This window comes from Pseudonaja textilis, chromosome 8 (genome assembly GCF_049901715.1).
Source record: "Pseudonaja textilis isolate UNSWEBS1 chromosome 8, rPseTex1.2, whole genome shotgun sequence".
NCBI classification, from domain to species: Eukaryota; Metazoa; Chordata; class Lepidosauria; order Squamata; family Elapidae; genus Pseudonaja; species Pseudonaja textilis.
This window is the reverse complement of record NC_141997.1, coordinates 30,386,050-30,406,069: the sequence shown is the minus strand read 5'-3', so window position 1 is coordinate 30,406,069 and position 20,020 is coordinate 30,386,050. Positions and strand designations below refer to the sequence as shown.

Here is a 20,020-nt window from a genome sequence, read left to right as displayed (position 1 = left end):
TTGCATACAGAAAAAAATAGATCTACAGAGGACCCTATAGCTATCACTCTTCACACTGCCCTGACTCATCTAGAACAGCGGGGACGCTATGTGAGGATGCTTTTTGTGGATTTTAGTTCTGCATTTAACACAATTCTTCCACATAGACTAGTGTCTGAGCTTCCGGAACTTGGACTTTCTAATTCAATCTGCCTTTGGATTATGGATTTCCTGTCTGGCTGCTCACAGAGGGTCAGATTAGGTAATCATACCCCTTCAGCCCTTATTCTTAACACTGGTAAACCACAGGGTGGTGTGTTGAATCCCTTACTCTATACTCTTTTTGTGCATGACTGCATTCCCACTCATGCTAGTAACATTATTGCTAAATTTGCAGATGATACAACAGTGGTGGGACTCATCTCCAAGGGCGATGAGTCTGCCTACCAGTTGCTTTTGTGGTGTGGAGACAATAACTTGGTCCTCAACACCAATAAGACCAAGGAGCTTATAGTGGATTATGGAAGGAGCAGGTCAGATATCCAGCCTTTGCTTATCAATGGAGATCAAGTGGAGCAAGTGGCCAGTTTTAAGTTTCTGGGTGTTACCATAAAAAAAGAGGACTTGACTTGGGATGCTCACATTGCACCACTGGTCAAAAGGGCCCAGCAGAGATTACACTATTTGAGACTTCTCAGAAAACAAGAACTTAATGAAAAACTGCTGGTGACCTTCTACTGCTGCACTATAGAGTGCATTTTAACTTATTGCACCTATGTATGGTTTGCCAATTGCACAATGGCAGATAGGAAAGCACTCCAGAGGGTTAATGTCATTGCCCAGAGGATCATTGGTTGCCCTCTCCCCTCTTTGGAAGAGCTTTATAGCTCCCACTGCCTTAAGAAAATTCAAAACATTCTCAAAGATCCATCTCATCCTGGGCACCCTTTGTTTGAACTATTACCATCTGGCAGACGGTACAGAATAATAAAAACAAGGACAGATAGGCTGAAAAACAGCCTCTATCCCAGGGCAGGAGCTCTTTTGAATTCTGCTGTATAGTGCAGTGTTGGGGCTTTTCAGTTCAATGTGTGGAGGGTAAAGGATGTGTTTATTTTCATGGTCATGATGTGCCCTGAAGATGGTGTTTGATTTCGTTGTATGAGGTACAATGACAATAAAGTAAACTAAACTAAACAAGTATGAAAAGAAATCTTGACAGTAATCTAAAACTGTTTACAGCTCAGTGTGGGAATCTTGCTGTTGGATACAAACTGTAGAGGATATCAATAGCTTGTAGATTTAAATGTCTGCTGCCAAGTACCAAACTCAGAAGACAAACCACTGCCTAAACCTCATTGGATGTTCAAACATTGTACATGTGCATATTTAAGTGTTCTTGAGAGAAGAAATCTAACATTATTAGTGAGTCACATTTTGTAACTATTACAGAAAAGGAGATTTCTTTCCATTGTACTTATATCAAAGCCTTGAACCTGCTTAACTGTATTCTACTAGGTAGAGAGTCCAAAAGTATGTGCTAGGTGTTTATATGTTTGGTAAGAAGGCAGAAAAGGGTGATTCATCAACTCTTAAGCAACAGTGGGCAAAATGATAGACAGAGAAGACTTAGTTCAAATCCTGAACTATCTATTTTCACCCTGCTGCTTCCTAGTGATTATACCTCATGAAGTACTGAAGAGTCAGTGCCATTGGATTTGAACCTCCAAAACATAAAATTACTCTATTCTTGACAGATGACTACCTAAATCTTTCAAATATTCTCATGCTGAGAAATCTCTGTTTCTCGGTTATCCAGTTTTTGTCATTGCAATGTTCCTCTTAGCCTTCAGTAAGCATCTGTTTCCTTGCATTTTCCACCATTCCTTTCTTGCTCCTTCCCTAAAGTAACAGAAACAGACCCCTTTCAGCCTGTGTGTGACATATCCATTCAGAATTTGAAGATCGCCATCTCAGAAAAATCCTCTGTGGAAGCTTCTGTCAAGCTGGGTGTTCATGCGCAGGGGGCGGCCTACCATTCACACAAGTTGCTGCATGTACGCACGCATGCATGCACCAGCCCGCCATTCACCATGAGTCAAGCTACATGTGCGTCAACCCGCCATTCGCATGAATTGAGCTATGCATACGTGTGTCCGCCAGGCCACTGTTCACACACCTCGGTTCTCCTTCTCTCCCAGCCAGGCCACCAAGCTGCAAAGGTTGGGGACCAGTGAACTAGAGTTTTGGAATGAACGGTGAACTCAGGACTTCTCACACATGGACTATGCAATGCAGAGGTTTAACGAAGAGATCTGTTTCACACAGAAGCAAGATAAAAAGATAATTTTGATGAATTATATCCAATGTTAATATTAATTTTAAAAAGTTGCAGAATCAACTTAAATAATATACTGGCTCTGTATTTGTCTACATGGATTTAGCCATTTATGAGCAATCATTACAAAGGACTACCACAATTAAACAATGTTAACTGTCACCCTCTTCCGTAAAACATTAGAACAGAATCTAACAAATGCAACCTCTCTGAGGACATGGGTGATTCAGAAATATGAAATATAAAATAATAAATAAACCTTTTTTGTAATTACTTGTCACAGTAGTTACAGGATAATTAGCAGAATTGCTTCTTTTCCCATTAAAATCTTGATCTTGTTTCAAATACTTCAACTTCTTTGTTACAAAGTTACATATCTGCAAAGAATTGTTTCTTTATTACTAATCTATAATGATAAAAATAACTTTATTTTATATTATATATTAGAAAAATACAATGTAGCATTAGATAAATATGAAAAAATGAAGGTTTTCAGTTAAAACAATAATAAAGAACACATGTATATATTTGTATAAACTGAATTGCATTGTACATGTGGTCAATTTGGGCTTTACTGTTAGACTCCCATTTTAAGAAACAAAATTCATAATTTATTTTATCTTTTTAGTGTTTTGGAATAGATGGAAACATTTTGTCTATTCCAGACAAAACAATGGAATCATTGATTGTATGCATTTACAGCAGAAGTTTAATCACATTCAAGCCAGAATGGTTCCAAAATATGAAATATATTGTGCAGCAAGGCAAGCTAAATCGCTTGAAATGTGATTTTTTTTTTCAAGGAAAAAGAGAAATTGTTGGAAGAATAATTAAAACAATCCAAGCAGAAATTGGCAATCACTGATGCCTAACGAATAGTATAAAGATATTTAGGTGTTTTGTAGATCAATTTTGTTTCTTTTGTAAATTTTCTTTCTAACTTGTTCTATTATTTTTTAACCGATGGGAAAGGGGTGTAACTGTGTTGCAAGGCAAGCTAATGCAGCAATGTGACTTTTAAGAAAAAAAATTGAAAAAAGCAGAAATTGGCTCCTGATTGTTGTTGTGTGGGTTTTTTTTTTTTTTTTTTTTTTTTTTTCTCTCCCTGAGGGATGAGTAGCTGGGGTTTTATCTTTCTGGCTGCAATTCTCTCCTGCCAAGATTCTGACAACAATTCTGGGGTCTTAATAACAGACTTTGAATAGCGGAGGGAGAAGACGGGGGAGAAGGAAAGGGAAAAACAAGGAAAAGAAGCTGAAAGATGAAAGGGGAAATGGGTCAAAGGAATGAAACAGCTCTGAAATCCAAGAGCCTCGCCAGCTGGCTTTTTGCCAGGGCATTCTGGCGATCTGGTCAGTCCTTACAAATTCAAGCCATGGTTATCTCTGTGTTTGTGGAAACTTTTTCAGGAGGAAAGTCCTTCTAACCTGTGGAGGGACATCTGGGAGCTGCCCGGGGGGACAGTAAACTCTTTCCTGAAACGGGGAAAGGGTGTCCTTTGCCAGTTTTTGACAAGAGTTATCCGAAACGTGCTGCATTCTACCTCTTGAAGTATGTCTGTGCCCAGTCTGAATCTTCTCTTCCCTTAACTACGCATCCTGTGCAGTGCCAGCTAATCCCTACCACCTTCCTTTCCTCTCTTCTGGCTACCCAGAAATGTCCTGATTACACTCACTCTTGCAGAAAAAGGAGTCCCCAATTTATAAGTTTAAAAATTTAATAGGAAATCTGTATCTGGTGAATACCTCTTTCCAAAAGAAGTTGTGATAAATTCTAGTCTGCTTTATGTTGAGACATACGGTATACAATGAGGTCTTCTCAATGTTGATGTTAACTGTCAGGAACCTCAACAATATTTGAAACCTGGAGCAAAACCAAAGGAAGATGGTAAAATGTAAAACCCATATATCAAGCATGATAGGCTCTTCTGGAAGGCTTTGTACAAATCCACTTGAGAAATGGATTTGGCAATTGACTTCAATGAGTCATTTTGAAATTCATTATGGCACAAAATGTCTTTCAAACCTATGTCAGTAAGTCATAAAGAATTGACATTAAAAATTATTCATAGATGCTTTTCACTTTTTAAAATGTCCATTACATTTAATTGAAGTTTTTTAGGTTCTCTTAGAGCAGGGGTGTCCAACCTTGGCAAGCTGGCTGAGAAATTCTGGGAGTTGAAGTCCACAAGTCTTAAAGTTGCCAAGGTTGGACACCCCTGTCTTAGAGACTTTTATTCAAACTGATGTCTGTTGTCAGCTGAGTGGCAGTGTTCATGTAGTTAATTCATTTTTGGTGAAAGCTTTGAGAAAGTAAGACAAATTATCTTATCTACTTTTGGTATTTAGTTCTAGTGTGGCTTTATTATCTGTTTCTTCAGAGGTAGTTGTAATTATTTATGATAATAATAATAGAGGCAGAGTTAAGCATGTTGAAACCTTATTGATTTGGGCAATAGAAGCAAACAAGTTGTCAGTCCTGCATCAGCTTGAATCTTTAAATAAAAACAACCCTTGACTCCATTCAGTGGAAAAGACATGAGCCAGAACTGAAGTTCATGCGGCAAAACTCTGAGTTTAAAACTTTAGGCACTCCCCATTGCTAGTCCCTCACTGCTCAATCGCGTTTTGAATTAGATGTTTTGGAATCAGCCACTCTGCTTGTAGACTGCAGGTGCATTCTTCTCATTGCGGCACGATCTTGGGATGCCACCTCGGCCAAGCACTCTCACTCTCTTAACATTTACTTTCTCCCCCCCACCTGCCACTTCTCTATCCCCCTCCCAGGGTTCATGGCAGACTGGACCTGAAGTGATTGCAGAAAGCAGACGTGAAGTGGCAGTTCTGACACATAGATAAATAAATAAAACCGAAACGCACTCAATTCTACTTGGATTTATTAATGTTTCTTTCTATTAGATAAAACATTCCATTCTGACAAGGATATAGCTTTCTGAAATGTGTACTCTTTCTGTAATTAAGACAAACATTGTTGCATTGAATTTCCCACCCATTAATATTTGGGTAACATTAATGAAGAGCACCACTTTATCTGTAACCTTTTTGAGCTTATCCCATAAGTGCAGAGAAGAGAAAGATGTTGTCAGTCCTGCCCCAATTTGGTCCCTTAAGTTAGAACTCCCATTTGGTGTGAAAGATTTGCTTCACCAAAGGTCAAGTGGATTACAGAATAGCAAAGCCAGAACTGAGTTTCACGCGCCCACTTTTCTCGGTTAACTTTTCCCCATTTGTCCCCTCTCATTGTTGATCCCTCATTGTCCAATCATATTCAAAGAAAATGTTTTGGGAATGTTCTCTTCAACTGTAGACTAGGTGGGTGCGGAGGTGCCTGCCTTCCCAGGTGTCTGACCTTGAAGGTGTTTCTCTAGAAGGTACGATGAGTCATAAGACTCCCCACTCCCATCCATCTCCCTCCCCCCATAGTTCATGGCAGACGGGCAGCTAGCAAATGCAAAGTGAAGTTTTAACAGATATCTTTTTATTTGCTTTCCCCTTCTCATTTTTCACTACTTGGAAAAAAAACAAAACAGATTACTCCTTCAGCTGATAAACTTTTCCTTTGATTCACCTATTCTATACTTTATATAGAGGAAGTGGTGATTCAGTGGCTAAGACACTGAACTTGTCGATCAGAAAGGTTGGCAGTTCAGCGGTTCAAATCCCTAGCACCGCCTAACAGAGTGAGCTCCTGTTACTTGTCCCAGCTTCTGCCAACATAGCAGTTCGAAAGTCAGAAAGGTTGGCAGTTCAGCGGTTCAAATCCCTAGCACCGCGTAACGGAGTGAGCTCCTGTTACTTGTCCCAGCTTCTACCAACCTAGCAGTTCGAAAGCTTGTAAAAATACAAGTAGAAAAATAGGGACCATCTCCGTGGGAAAGTAACAGTGTTCCCTGCGCCTTCGGCATTTAGTCATGCCGGCCACACAACCACAGAGACGTCTTCGGACAGCGCTAGCTCTTCGGCTTTGTAACAGAGATGAGCACCGCCCCCTACAGCTGGGAATGGCTAGCATGTATGTGCGAGGGGAACCTTTACCTTATATAGAGTTCCCCAACCTTTCCAACGTTACAGACTGTTGGGGGGGAGAGAGTTTTGTGCAAGCAGCAGGGAAGCACCCATGTGTGCACAGCTCCATTTGCGCAAACCACAGGCACAGTGTCGGCTGCTTGCACAAACAGTGCACATGCATGTACTCACCCTCCACTTGCACAAGGGGGCATGAGTGCACTTGCCTGCCACTTCAGGTGGCTGGCTTTTGAACAGCTCATGGCCTGGTAGTGGCCTATGGCCCCAGGGGTTAAGGTTCCTTGCCTTGTGTTATACATCTGTGGTCCATGAAAAGGCTGCTTTGCAACATTGAAGTCTGATGTAAAGATAATTTACTTTTACTTTTCAATGTGTACAATTTTTTCAGAAAATAATTCAGTGGAAGTTTTTTTTGTTGAATTACTTGCAGTGCCTGCATTTCAAGTGTAATGACAGCCCGTTGTTAATAAAAGTAATTTTAAGTGAATGGGATTGTAAAAGCCTAAAATTACATTTAATATCTCTTACATATAAATGCATGGGAGAGTTTTAGATTGGATGCTTTTGCTGAGCAGCCAAATGCAGTTGAATGACAATGAATCACCGTTGTCTTCCTTTTTAACAGGTTTGCTCAAGTTCTTATAACTTTAAAAATCCTTTGCTAAGAATACTGTATAGAAATTTGCTTCTGGTATAGCATTTTCTTTTTCTGTAAACTTCAATGATTATAATTTTATAAATCAAGTGCACGGCAACTCTTTTTTTTTAGAATAAAAAAATAGTGTTTTTTTTAAAAAAATAATGGACGTCTTTGGTGTCATAGTGCTTTTTGTTGACATGTTTCAAACATTCGTTGGTTTCCCAGTGCAGAAACCTGTAGACTCCACACTCCTGTAGCCAAAATTCATCACTCCCTCCCTATTGCTGGGAGGCAGCAAAAGCATAAACTTTCTGTCTGTTTTTTTTTTTTTAAATCAAAGATTGTATGGTCATAGGGCAGCTATTTGTTCTGTATACGGCTAGAGGTGTTGATTTAAGTTTTATTTCAAATACATGTTGCCATGTTCTGTAACAAAATATACTTATTTTGAGTAAATGTGTCTAGCATCTGGGCAGCAGAAGCAAACATTTCATTTCAGCTCTTGGTTTCGTGTTTATGGATCAAACTGTTAGGTGGATCTTAGAAATACAGGCGCGTGGTTCAAAGCTGGAATGGGGATGGACAGGAGAAGGGAAATATAAACACTATACTTCACAGATGATGTGATATGAGTAGCTCCTTGGTGGAGGAATAAAGTTTAAGATCCTTACGTCTACAATTACCTAGTTGCACTACTAAATACAGGTAGTCCTTGACTTACGACCACAAATGAGCCCAAGTATTGTGGCACTCTACAAAATTCCACTTGGATTAAATGTTACAAACAACATACCATGTTTCCCTGAAAATAAGACCAGGTCTTATTTTCTTTTGGGCCCCAAAATAACTACTAGGGTTTATTTTTGGGTAGTGTTTTGCTTTCACCCCCATGTATAGGAGGCCCACTTCTGCTTTCTTGTGGCAGGGCAGGAGGCCAAGGGGCATCCAGGTCATCCACGCCCTGACCCTTGCCTCACCTTGTGGCCATGACACCAACACCATTGCAGCCATGAGCAAACAGAAGAACTGGGCTAGCGGCCACATGGGCTCCTGCTGCACATGGCTGCTGGGGCTGCCACCACAAAGCAGTTATTGGGGCATTGAAGGCCTGGCTGCAGGCACCCTGGTGTGAGGCACATGGACCGGTTGCACCACCACCCGTCTTACCTCATGGCCACAGCACCGCGAGCCACCAGACAGGAATGGGCAGGCAGCTGGCTGCATAGGCTCTTAAGCAGGCTCAAGCGTAAAAACATGCTAGGGCTTATTTTCAGGGAAAGTGGGTAGTAGCAAGTAATACAAAGAACAACCACAGCCACTGGTTGGAATTTCCCTCTAACTTCTTTTTCTTTCTCTCACAGGAACTTTTTACGCCAGAATGTAAGTTTAAGGAGTCTGTTTTTGAAAATTATTATGTAATCTACTCGTCGATGCTGTACAGACAGCAAGAGTCGGGTAGGGCCTGGTTTCTGGGGCTCAACAAAGAAGGGCAAGTCATGAAAGGCAATAGAGTGAAGAAAACAAAACCAGCAGCTCATTTTCTACCGAAACCATTGGAAGGTAAGCTGACTTTGACACAGCATCGCATGTATCAAAACATTGCAAAAACCTGTCATCCTTCAGGTTGACTTTCAAATGATAACTGCTCTGGCACCCTTGCATGTTGTTTCCTAACTCTCCGTTTGATACCTCCGTACTTCGTATTTTGTGTCTGATTTTTTCCCCCCTACCTGAAAAGACTATGGATGAAAAGCTCTTTGGTGGCAATCTCTGAACTGGGCAGGAATATGGAAAGCTTTTCTGAAAACAAATTCAAGTCTGAACATGAGAAAGACTCTCTCCCATTCTTGCTAAAAACTCAGCCAGAGACAATATATAAGTGATCCTTCTTTTACTCTCCGTCCTTTTAAGCACTATGGGGTGAGAAAAGTATTGATCTTTCTTATTTAGCTGTTGCTTAAGGATTTCTGAGGTAATGTGTATATGAAAATGATTTTGTTTGAAAGTACAAAATGCTGTAACTCTGTTATTCCAAAGGAAAGGTTAGAGTCCAAGGTGAAATGAAAAAAAACAACATCACCTGGGGAAATTTGGCTCACAGTATGTTCTTCTTTATTTCTAATAATAGTAGTAATAAATGCCTTGGGGGCAATCCCAAATGTTCTGGAGCACCACTTGTACACCAGCAGCACTGACAAAATTACCATTGGTCAATTGCAAAAGACCTGTTTCTTTGGAACAGTTTCCATCCTGCAATGATAGCTTTATTGTTGCAACAGCATCATCACTCTATCCCAGATCTTTGGGAAGGATTTATTTGGCATTAAAATGGCAAATCCAGTCTAAACATCTGGCTGACTGTGACTAACCATAATAATGATGAAGTCTCAATGCATATGAAGGCCAGCACCAGCTAAGGAAGTAGCAACTGTGATTTCACATTGTTGTGTGTGTAATAATAATAAAGAAAACATGGATAGTAACAATAGTAATTGGTACCTGGAGTACAATCAAAGCCATAGGACAGTGATGATGAACGTTTTTGTTGTGTTGTGCCGAAAGTGCGTGTGCACCGGCACCCACAATGCAATGCACCCTGCCCCACTGTGCATGTGCACTCAACACCCCACCCTGCCCCCTTACCTGCACTGCACATGCATGTGCCTCCCAGCTGATTTTCGGCCCAGTGTGAAGCCGTTTTCACCTTCCCGGAGGCTTGAGGGAAGCCTCTGCAGCCTCGGGAGGCTGAAAAATGGGCCTTCCAGAAATACCGGAAGTGCCTGTTTTCAGCCTCCAGAGGGCCTCTGGAGCCCAGGTGAGGCCACTTTCGCTCTCCCGGAGGTTCAAGAGAAGCCTCTGGAACCTTGGGAGGCTGAAAACAGGCCCATTTTGAGACTTCCGGTATTTCTAAAAGGCCCGTTTTTCGGCCTCCCAAGGCAGTAGAGCCTTCCCTTGAGCCTCCAGGAGGGCAAAAACAGCCTCAAACAGGCCAAAAATCAGCTGGGAGGTGCACACATGCACAGTGCAGGTAAGTTTGTTTGGGGCTCATATGCCCGCAGAAATGGCTCTGCGTGCCACCTGTGGCGGGCATGCCATAGGTTCGCCATCACAGCCATAGGAGCACCATTTGCATACTATTGGCATCGACAAAATCAGTCAATTGCAAAAGGCAACTTCACATGGAACAGTTTATATCCTAGACTTGATAGGGAGATAAAAATGTCCAATCCAGTCTAAATATCTATCTGGCTGAGTGTGTAATCAACCATAATATTAAATGTGCATTAAAGATTATCTGGAGTCATCTGATGTTGCTTTCCCCTGTTGCTTGAATTATTTCTGTTGGTAGCTCCTCTATTCCTGAGGCTTTGTATTTGGGTGACTTCTTGCCACTTCCTCAAGCAGCATTTCTGGCTCCAGCGCTGTTGTTTTTTGCTCTTATGTTGCTTCTTTGTGACAATCTCCTAGAGGTTTAAAAAGCTCTTGAAAGTGTTCTTTCCATATAGTTAAAGTTACTAATCATTTCTGACCGGAATATTTCTACAACTTCACAGGTGCTCTTTGCTTCAGCAAACTTCCAACATTTATATGGCCCTTTCCAATTAATTTTAGTTTCTTATATAGAGGTTGGCAGACTTTGAGTGCCCACTGAAAATCCACCACCAATTGTTAAATATTATAAATATGCTTCTCAAATATTAATGTATACTTCTTGTTTGTAATGCTACTCTGTGACCGTAATTTTTTTTAAAATGTATAGAGATCAAATACCACCGATGGATCAGTTGCATGTAATTTTCCTTTATCTTTGATGATATAGAACAGGAGTCTCCAAACTTGGCAACTTTAAGACTTGTGGACTTCAACTCCCAGAATTCCCCAACCAGAATGGCTGGCTGAGGAATTCTGGGAGTTGAAGTCTACAAGTCTTAAAGTTTTCAAGTTTGGAGACCATTGATATAGAACATACCGTAAGATTCTTTCAAAGTATAGTCCATTATGTATCTGAAATATTATACATGTAGCCCTCATTTAGCTTCTGCCTTCTCCAGTGACCTTTTGTAATTGTAATTTTAATGAAAGAGTAACCGTATATCCAATGCTTGCATTTATGACCTTTGCAAATTTGTAAAAGCAAAAGAAAACTGAAGTAAGATAATAAGCCAAATGGAAGGGAAGGGAATAGATTCTTTATTGGCCAAGCATGATTGGACACACAAGGAATTTGTGTCTGGTGCATAAGCTCTCAGTGTACATACAAACAACAAAGTGATAAGTAATAATCATAAATCCTAAGATACAATCATAAATTATAAGATACAAACAACAATTGATAATCATAATATACACACAGAGAGAGTATATGCTTTCATAAAATATATCAGTGCTGCTCTTTGATTTGTCAATCACGTAGTGCCCATCATATATATATATTGTCTGAGTTAAAATTATGCATAGTATGCGTATATTTAGAAAGCCCCATCCGCCTTTTAGGGATTTCAAAAATCATAGACTTTTTTGTTTTTCTCAATCTTTTTCTATTAAACATAATTTGTTGCCAGGAATTCAAGGCCTTAGAATTAAGATTATATTAGTATATTTTAGAAATAGGAAAACAAGTTGGATAACTATTTTGCCCACAACAAAATAGATTGACTTGCCCAAACCAGATAAAGTGATGCACTTTTTCTTTTACATTGTTTCCAACAGCAAACTATAATTTAACACGTTTGGTTCAGCTAAGATTTCTTGGGATATTCATTCTCCTAAATATCTTGCCGACTTTTGAAGATTTGAATATCATAGTGCTTCTTAATTTCTTTCTATAGCTTTCTGCCTATGTATGAAAAGAACCTCAGTGTTTTGATAGCTAATTTTAAATCTTGCTAAATTTACATTGCGGATCATGTATTGGGTAATTATTGGCAGTTTTTATATTGGTTTAGATAAAAAGTTTGTATTGTTATTGGCACTTACTTTCACATCCTGTTCACATAAAAATGTACCATCTTACATTCGTTATTTTGGATTGATGCACAAGGTTAGAGCTTTTCCATGGAGATAGAAGTTCACTTATATCCACAGCATGTGTTATGCTGACTTTAGCATGTTATTTATAAATAACCCTTAATAACACAAAATAAATAAAATGGAAACAAAGAAAGTCAAGAAAAGTTTAAGCAATCAAACATAGTGACAATTTGTCAGAATTCCATTCATGGCTATTTCGTGGTAAATTCTGCTGAGTTCAATATTGTCTAATCTGGGTAAGTGAAAATCAAATTGTGGTTTAATCATGCTGAAAAAATGATTAGGGTGAACACTTAAAGATCCTGCTCTGTATTAGCCAATTAAGTTATATACTGTACTAAATAAGAGTGTGTCCACTCCACTGCTGCTGAGTGATGTTTTAAATGGCTCTCTCTTCCCCTCTGCATGTTAATGCCCTACAGTCCTTGCCCCATTTACAATTCATATTTTCTCTAACAAAAACAGTTTTGTGCCACAATATATCTTAGTCACAATGTTGTTTTTGCTGCAGCCAAATAATACAGCTGCCTTTCTAGACTTTTCCACAAACACTAAAACAGATTTTGAAAATGGGCAGACATAACACTCTAATTTAAATACATCAGTGGTGGGATTCAATTTTTTTTACTACTGGTTCTGTGGGTATGGCTTTGTGGGCTTGGCATGGCAGGGGAAGGATACTGCAAAATCCCCATTCCCTCCCCACTCCTGGCGGAAGGTTACCACTGGTTTCCTGAACTACTCAAAATTTCCATACCGGTTCTCCAGAACTGGTCAGAACCTGCTGAATACCACCTCTGAAATACATCTTTAATTTTAATCAGCTTTGCTTAGATTGCACATATTTTACACTTCGCTTTTTAATCGTAGATATATATCTGAGGGAAGTCACTATGTGGCCAAAGCATGAATGTGTGTGTGTTGTTTTATATTGCGTTATATTTTTTTAAAAAATAAACCAGCTCTGCATCAGATTTAAAGAAGGGTGGTCTGATATTTTGCACTGAAATAAGTGCAGGAACAAACTTTGCTAGCATGTTTGACTTAACACGGATTTCTCTTTTCTCCCTAATACTATAGTTGCCATGTACCGAGAACCCTCTCTACATGATGTTGGGGAAACAGTGCCAAAGGCTGGGGTGACGCCAAGTAAAAGCACAAGTGCATCGGCAATAATGAATGGAGGAAAACCAGTGAACAAGAGTAAGACCACATAGCCAGAGCCTCGTGGATGTTGTGACTTACTGAACTCTCTTATGTACAGCTGAGCACTTTATCCTTGCAAAACTATCCCAGTCTGGTGTCTGCGGATTAGCTGGAAGCAAGCGACGGCTTGCTCTGTGCTCTTTCCAAATCTGTAACTCCTCCCACAGCAAAGACTTTTGGATGACCAGCTGAACTCCGACCATAGAATGCCCTACCAGATATGGAATGCCTTTTAATCTCTTTCTGTGACTGTGACACCTCATGTGAATGGCATACTTCACAAGTACACTTGATATCTCTTGCCTGCTGACAGTTACCCGTAACTCCCCCCCCCCCCTCCTTTGGAGCCCAGGAGACCCCCCGTGTGTTAAGTTCAATTTTGTAGCCCACAGAATAATAACAAGTAATTTCTAGGTAGATGCTGTAAAACCTGTGCTATTATGGATTTTTTCTTCCTCCTCTTTTTTAATGAGGCTGCTTGCTCCGCTGTCTGTGTGACTCCTTTGCAGGGATTATGTTTTGCTCAGATTGAAGTGTTGCTGATGGCTTAGTTTTAGAAAGCAATCAGAGAATTAGGGGAGCCTTCAAAACCCTGTTAGGGATCATACCTGTAAAAGATAGGATCATTGCAAATAAGGATTCCGCTTGAATAAAAGTCCAGTATGTTCCCGAGGAGGCAAAAGCATCACGTGTGGCTAGTCAACAACCTTTCAAGGCCAATGTTTGATACCCCCCTGTGTGTGCGTGTGTGTGTTTTATACATATCACAGACTTACTGGTAATGGTAACATTTGCCTTGCCCAGCGAGCAAGACCCACATATTTTTAAGAAAGTGGGTCCAAAGTACTCTGTAGGCCTTGTAGGCCTGAATTAAGGCTCATTTTTCATCTACTAGTACTCATTATCTGAAATCCAAAAGAAAAAAAAAATTCGAATGAATGGGAATTCCGCTACCTATGTCTCTTTCAAAACAATAGATTCCTTCTCCTGTTTTTAAACAATGGAACGTAACCCCATCTTTATTTATGGCTGTAGTTCACTCTTACTCAGCAAAGCATGAGCAAGGAAGTTGTGTTTTTCTCTGCAGCACCAATGCAAAAGATAGTTACAGATTATACTTTAATATTTTCAGTGTTAAAAAGAGAGGAAAGATTTTTAACATATTTGAAGGTTTCCTTTGCATTTTTTTGATAGCTTAGCATGCAAAGTCCAGGCAATATATTATTTTATCTATACCACAGCACTATGTTTCCAGTCCAGCTTCGTAGGATATTATGGCCACCAAATTGCTAGATTTTCGGTGCCTTGCATTTATCTTATTATTTTGGTTTTCCCTGTATTCTACAAATTGAAGAGAATTCTAACAAAAGAACAAGGTCAAGAATGTTTCTCTTTTGATTATTAAATGAAATAAATACTAGTATTTTTTGGATAGAGAGCCTTGAGGCCAAAATGAAAGAATAGTAACAGGCTATTCTTACAAAACACTCTTAGACAAATCGATAAATTTTTGAAAGTAGATACTGGGAAACTAAGTTGAAAGCATGATGTGGACCAAAATGTATCTTTGTTCTGGAAAATCATGTATGAAACGTCTAAACATTTGCACTCATGTTTGTTTTCCATTTAAATTTTGGAACTTTTTTTTCAAAGTGGTTTTAAATTTGGTTGACTTTTCATAGTTATTATGGAATGTTCAGATTTCCTATTTGGTTTGGTGGTAAGAGATTAAAGTTTGAATTAACTCTTGAATCTTGATTCATAACAGCTTCTATTTGAACAAGCAAGCCCTTAAGGTATGTGTGAATAGATCTCACATTGCTACTAGGTTATTCATGTACAACAGGAGTATTTGACCCTCCAATTTCTTGGTTTCTCCATACATGGTAAGAGGCTGTTTTAAGTTGATTTCTTTCAGCCACACAACTGAAGCACATTAAACATTGTTCTGTTGCCAGAATTTAGTAGCATTTTTAAAAACAACAAAAAATTACGGTGTTTTACAACAAAGGAAAGAATTGGTGCGCAAAATGAACTATAAACATCATTTTCCTCCTTGGCTTCTACAGAAGGAATATCTTTGAGGTTCCTCTTGGGAAGAAGGCCTTTTATTTTATTTTATTTTATCCTCATGCAGGGTAGAAAGGAGCCATTCTAGTTCCCCACAAGTGGATCAGCCTTGGCCTGGATGACTTCAGAAACCATGCCACTTCAGGGGCTCTGCATAATAGGCACAGAATTGGTGTCTGTCCAACTCTGCCAGCCCGTCACGTTTTATTCTGAATTTTGAAAGTTTTTTTCCCCTAGAGCCCCAGTTATTAGAGACTGCCGGAAATGACTAGCACGTATGTGCGAGGGGAACCTTTACCTTTACCTTTATACTTTCTGTATTGTGCAACTGAAAGCTCTAAAACAAGAGTGCAAAATAAAATGTGAAATGTATTATTTCTCTTTCATTTTGATGATGATGTATGAAGCTGGAGAGGGACAGGTTGGGGGGCTTGTGGATCACCTCAGGACTTGGAACCAAACATAAAGCACCAAGCATAAGGTGAGGTAACACCAGTCTGTCAGCTCATTTTATAATGCCAGTGAGATTTTTTTTTTCCTCTCTACACCTGCTGCTCCAGGCTTGTACTTACTGCATAATTCTTCTGCTGGGGCACCTTTTTTTCTCTCTTTCCATGTACAAAGAAGCTTTGAGGCCAGAATCAAGGTTAGCCAAAGAGAACTATTCTCTTTTGCCAAGTTGCAATACATTCCCTTAATTTTTACATTTGTGCCCATACTGCCATGTCAACCAGCCATGTAGTTAACAAGAAGACCGAGTTCATGTTTGTAAATGATTGACACTGTATACTATAAGTAGAACACACTTATTCCTCTCTTTGTTGCAATGGATGTAGATGGCCTTCACACCTTCCATGACTGGGAGGATCTTAAATAAGCTTATTTGAGAATCTAAATCCATTTCAGCAGAGAGGAGAGACTGTGTGGTTCCTTGTGCTTTAGTTAACTTTTTTTTAAGTTTGTCTCATCTGTTTGCATGGGAAAAGGATGGTAATAATGAATTGCATGTAGTAGGCTATATGTATCAGACCTGTTGGTATGTACTGCAAAACTGACATACATATAAGCAACAAGTTCGTCTGCATTGTACAGTTTGTGTTTATTACCATTTTGTTGTATACACACATACAGCATATTGAATAAAATATTTATATGAAACACATATTTAAAAATACCCTTTACATATTTTTTTTAAATGTGCAAAAAGTAGCACAGCATCGGTTGCAGCATAATGAGGCATGAAAACAATTTGGCAAAACTCAATTCTCTTTCCCCAGATCATGCCAAAGAAAATCTGAGGGAGGTCCTTGGTTTTATTATCTCTCTTGCTGTTTTCCAGGACAAGATGACACCTTTGGTTCCCTTTCAAATTAATTTTGCTGTCAAGTGAAACTTTCTTTTTGGCTGCCTGTTATTTCCTAAAGAATTGTACAGTCAATCTGATGGAATCAATTTGTAACTATAGATTGTGTGTTTTATACTTCCATATACACTATCTTTATGATGACTGAGCCTTCTCCATTAAGTTTTCTCATTTGGCTCTTAATCCACAAGTCAGTTGCTGGAATACCTGAAATAGGGGCAATATTATCAATAAAGACCAGTCAAGTCATGCACTTCTAATTCAGTTGGAGGAGTTTGAACTGGCCCCCTCTTAAGCTGGCATTCATATCTACAGAGAGAACATTTTCCACTCGTGCATTGAGAAATTATTCTAAATTAAAGGGCAAGGTCAGAAGCAAGAATCATAGCAGTGGTTCCTGAGTCCCCTCTCCATAATGAGTGGGACCATAAAGTTGTATGTGGAAAGGTTATATATATATTTCAGAAAATTTCAGAAGATTAAGTATAAATATGTGTGTGCGTGTGTGTGTATATATGTATATGTACATATATCTTCTGAAATTTTCTCCCAAAACAAGCCTTAGCCTCTATTTAATTTGGCTTTTAATTTGGAACACCTCAACCTAAAAAGAAATCCCTTGAGCAAACTTAGTTTTACTCACTGACATCTGCTTCAATTTAGTCTTTAAGAGGCAAAATGAAAAAAAAATTTTTTTGATAAAATATTATTAAATAAAATGTGAGTTAACTGTTTCTTCTGTTTCTTGCCAAAATATTAGATAAGTAGATTTTTCCCATCTTTTCCCATTTCCTAGTTAGCCTTATTAGTCCAGCAACATTCATAAACTCCATATCAAAATATTAAATGTATCCAGTGGTGCGATTCAAATAATTTAATGACCAATTCTCTACCCTAATGATTTCTTTCAACAAGTAGTTAACCAAACCGCTCACGGTTAACAACCGGTTCTTCCAAAGTGGTGCAAACTGGCTGAATCCCACCATCGAATGTATCCCTATGCATTTATATCTGATCCACTTGAAATAAGTCTATGTAGTAAAATAACTAAGAATAAAAGTGAAACTGGACCTTTGGCTAAAACCTACCCAATGACTGTGCCGCAATAGTACAACAGCTGATTTGACTTACAGCATATATTATCTAATTTATAGCCAAGAAAATTGGAATTTGGTCTAGACCTGTGTTCTCAGCCTTGGCAACTTTAAGATGTATAGATTTCAATTCCCATTTTAAAGTTGGTAAATTACGTAGGCAATATAGCCAAAGGCCACAAATACCCAAACACCAATGTTTAAAAGTGCTTGTTTTAACACAACATTTGCAGTATTTATAAAAAGCATGAAGGAGACTGCTCAAGAAACAGCCCAAGTACCTTCTTCCAACATCCTTTTATTCAGAGCTTCTTCTGCTGAGATGCATAAAGCTACTTTGATTACTATTTGGGAGTAGATGTGTAATAACTCTTTTTCATTAGACCTAAATTAACCTCCCAAAGAAATTTTCAAAGTTGTCGAATGTCAAAAACTAGTGGTGGCTTTCTGAGTGCCAAGAGCTTAATTAAGAAGAAACATTCAAACATATAGGATTTAATCTGCACTTTTAAATAAGAATACATCTTATATTGCTAGTTATTCCTGAATGTTTAATTGGCTTTAAAATGATATATTTTGAAATTGTTAATGTGTATCCCTGTAGAAATTATAACTGCATTAGAGTCCTGCTTAATAGCAAATTCTGCTATCTACTCTCCCAAATCTATAAATGAGGATAGAACTGTGTACAAGAAATGCAATGGCATCTTACTCCCTTATTATTTCCCAATCTTCCCTAAATATTAAAAGAGAGTTATTTTATATGTAGCATGTGATGTAATAATATTAGTTATAAACAAAAAGGGATCTAATCTTATCCCAGATGCACTATGGAATGGGAGATTTAATAATTTCCTCCCACCATCAATAAACCTATAATTCTTGGGTGGGCCATTTCAGCCCATTGTTACCAACGATGAGCAAGCAGCCATATTTTTTTAATGTATGATAGCTGGCTTTGTCTATCATGAAAAACTTGGGGGAATGAAGGTCATCAGGTTGTTAATTTTGTGCTCTTTTTACAGTGTGTCACAGATGGAACCAGTTGTTGATACTTAGAATGTTAACCCTCAAAATTTGCCATGAAAAACCTTTTTTTGTCACTTGCAAGTGTTTGTTCCCGATTGGTTAAAAACAACCGCAACATGTTCCTGTTTTAATACATTCTATTGCACAGCTGCAACCAATTTTACTTTGCGATCTAAATAATTTATTCCAGACTGATATTTGGAGGTACTGGAATTAGAGGATGGCATTAAAAGGACAGAATAATAATCTCTGCTGAGCTGGAAAAGTGGGTATACTGTTTCATAGCCATGCTGGAAAACGAATAATGAGTGTTTCATTTGTGTCCAGTGAGCAGAAAAATTAGTACATTGGTGAAACTGGCAATAAAACAGCAAATAAAAGAATTAAAGATAACAGCAAGATAACTCAGAGCATTAAGAAAATTTGCATCATGCTCTCTTCCACACTCACTAAAACAGCATTTTGTGACAGTTCAAGAAATTGTCATTCTGGCCTGATCTGACAGTAACAAAGTGCTGGAAGAATGGTGGGGTTTTGAGCATAAATTCCCATAAAGAATGTAAAGATTCTCTTCTTTCCATAAAGATGCTGATAATATGGTGCTAGTTGTTGTTATAGTTGTTGAACTATTATTAGTTTAATTCTATAGAGAGGAATTCCAATAGTTTAGTTTACTTTATTGTCATTGCACCCCGTACAACGAAATCAAACACCATCTTCAGTGCAATATACCTGAAATCAATGAAATTAAGCAATCTGTGTTCACAAGTGACATAATTCTAACTACTATTGTACTGCCCATTCCCTTCCCCACAAAAAAATAGATGTATCTCCACCATTACTAAAAGATTTGCCAACTCTACTTTACAAATCAGTACAGATTCCTAACCAGAAGAGCTGAAGACTGTCTTGAATGAGTTATCAACTACTTCCCAACAGTAACCTATGACCCAGGTTAATAACCATCCATTTCAAGGTAATGCAAAGATAGTTAATTCTTGGCAGGTTACAACATCCTGCTGAATTGCCTAACTTTAGATGCTAAGCAAGATCAAGGCTAATTAGTATTTGGGTGGGTGACTACCAGGAAATTCCAGAGGTGTAGGTTAGATGGGAAGTTGGCAAACATTTCAGAACAAAGCAATGGCAAACCAGTTCAAAACTGTTACCAAGATAAGTGTGTGAATACGCATATAAAGTTATTAAAAGTTGAACTCTGAAGAC

General features: G+C 38.6%; 1 protein-coding gene across 3 annotated transcripts in view; it reads left to right on the top strand.

Annotated features, from left to right (window-relative positions):
- Positions 1 to 16,472, top strand: part of FGF14 (fibroblast growth factor 14) — a 321,475-nt gene extending 305,003 nt beyond the window's left edge. For all 3 annotated transcript variants that reach the window (XM_087937937.1, XM_087937936.1, XM_026708390.2), the window contains 2 exons: positions 8,365 to 8,563; positions 13,115 to 16,472. In XM_087937937.1, coding sequence (XP_087794063.1) covers positions 8,365 to 8,563; positions 13,115 to 13,251 — 336 coding nt within the window. In that variant the 3' untranslated portion in view covers positions 13,252 to 16,472. The remainder of the gene's footprint in view (positions 1 to 8,364; positions 8,564 to 13,114) is intronic.
- Positions 16,473 to 20,020: the final 3,548 nt, after the last annotated feature.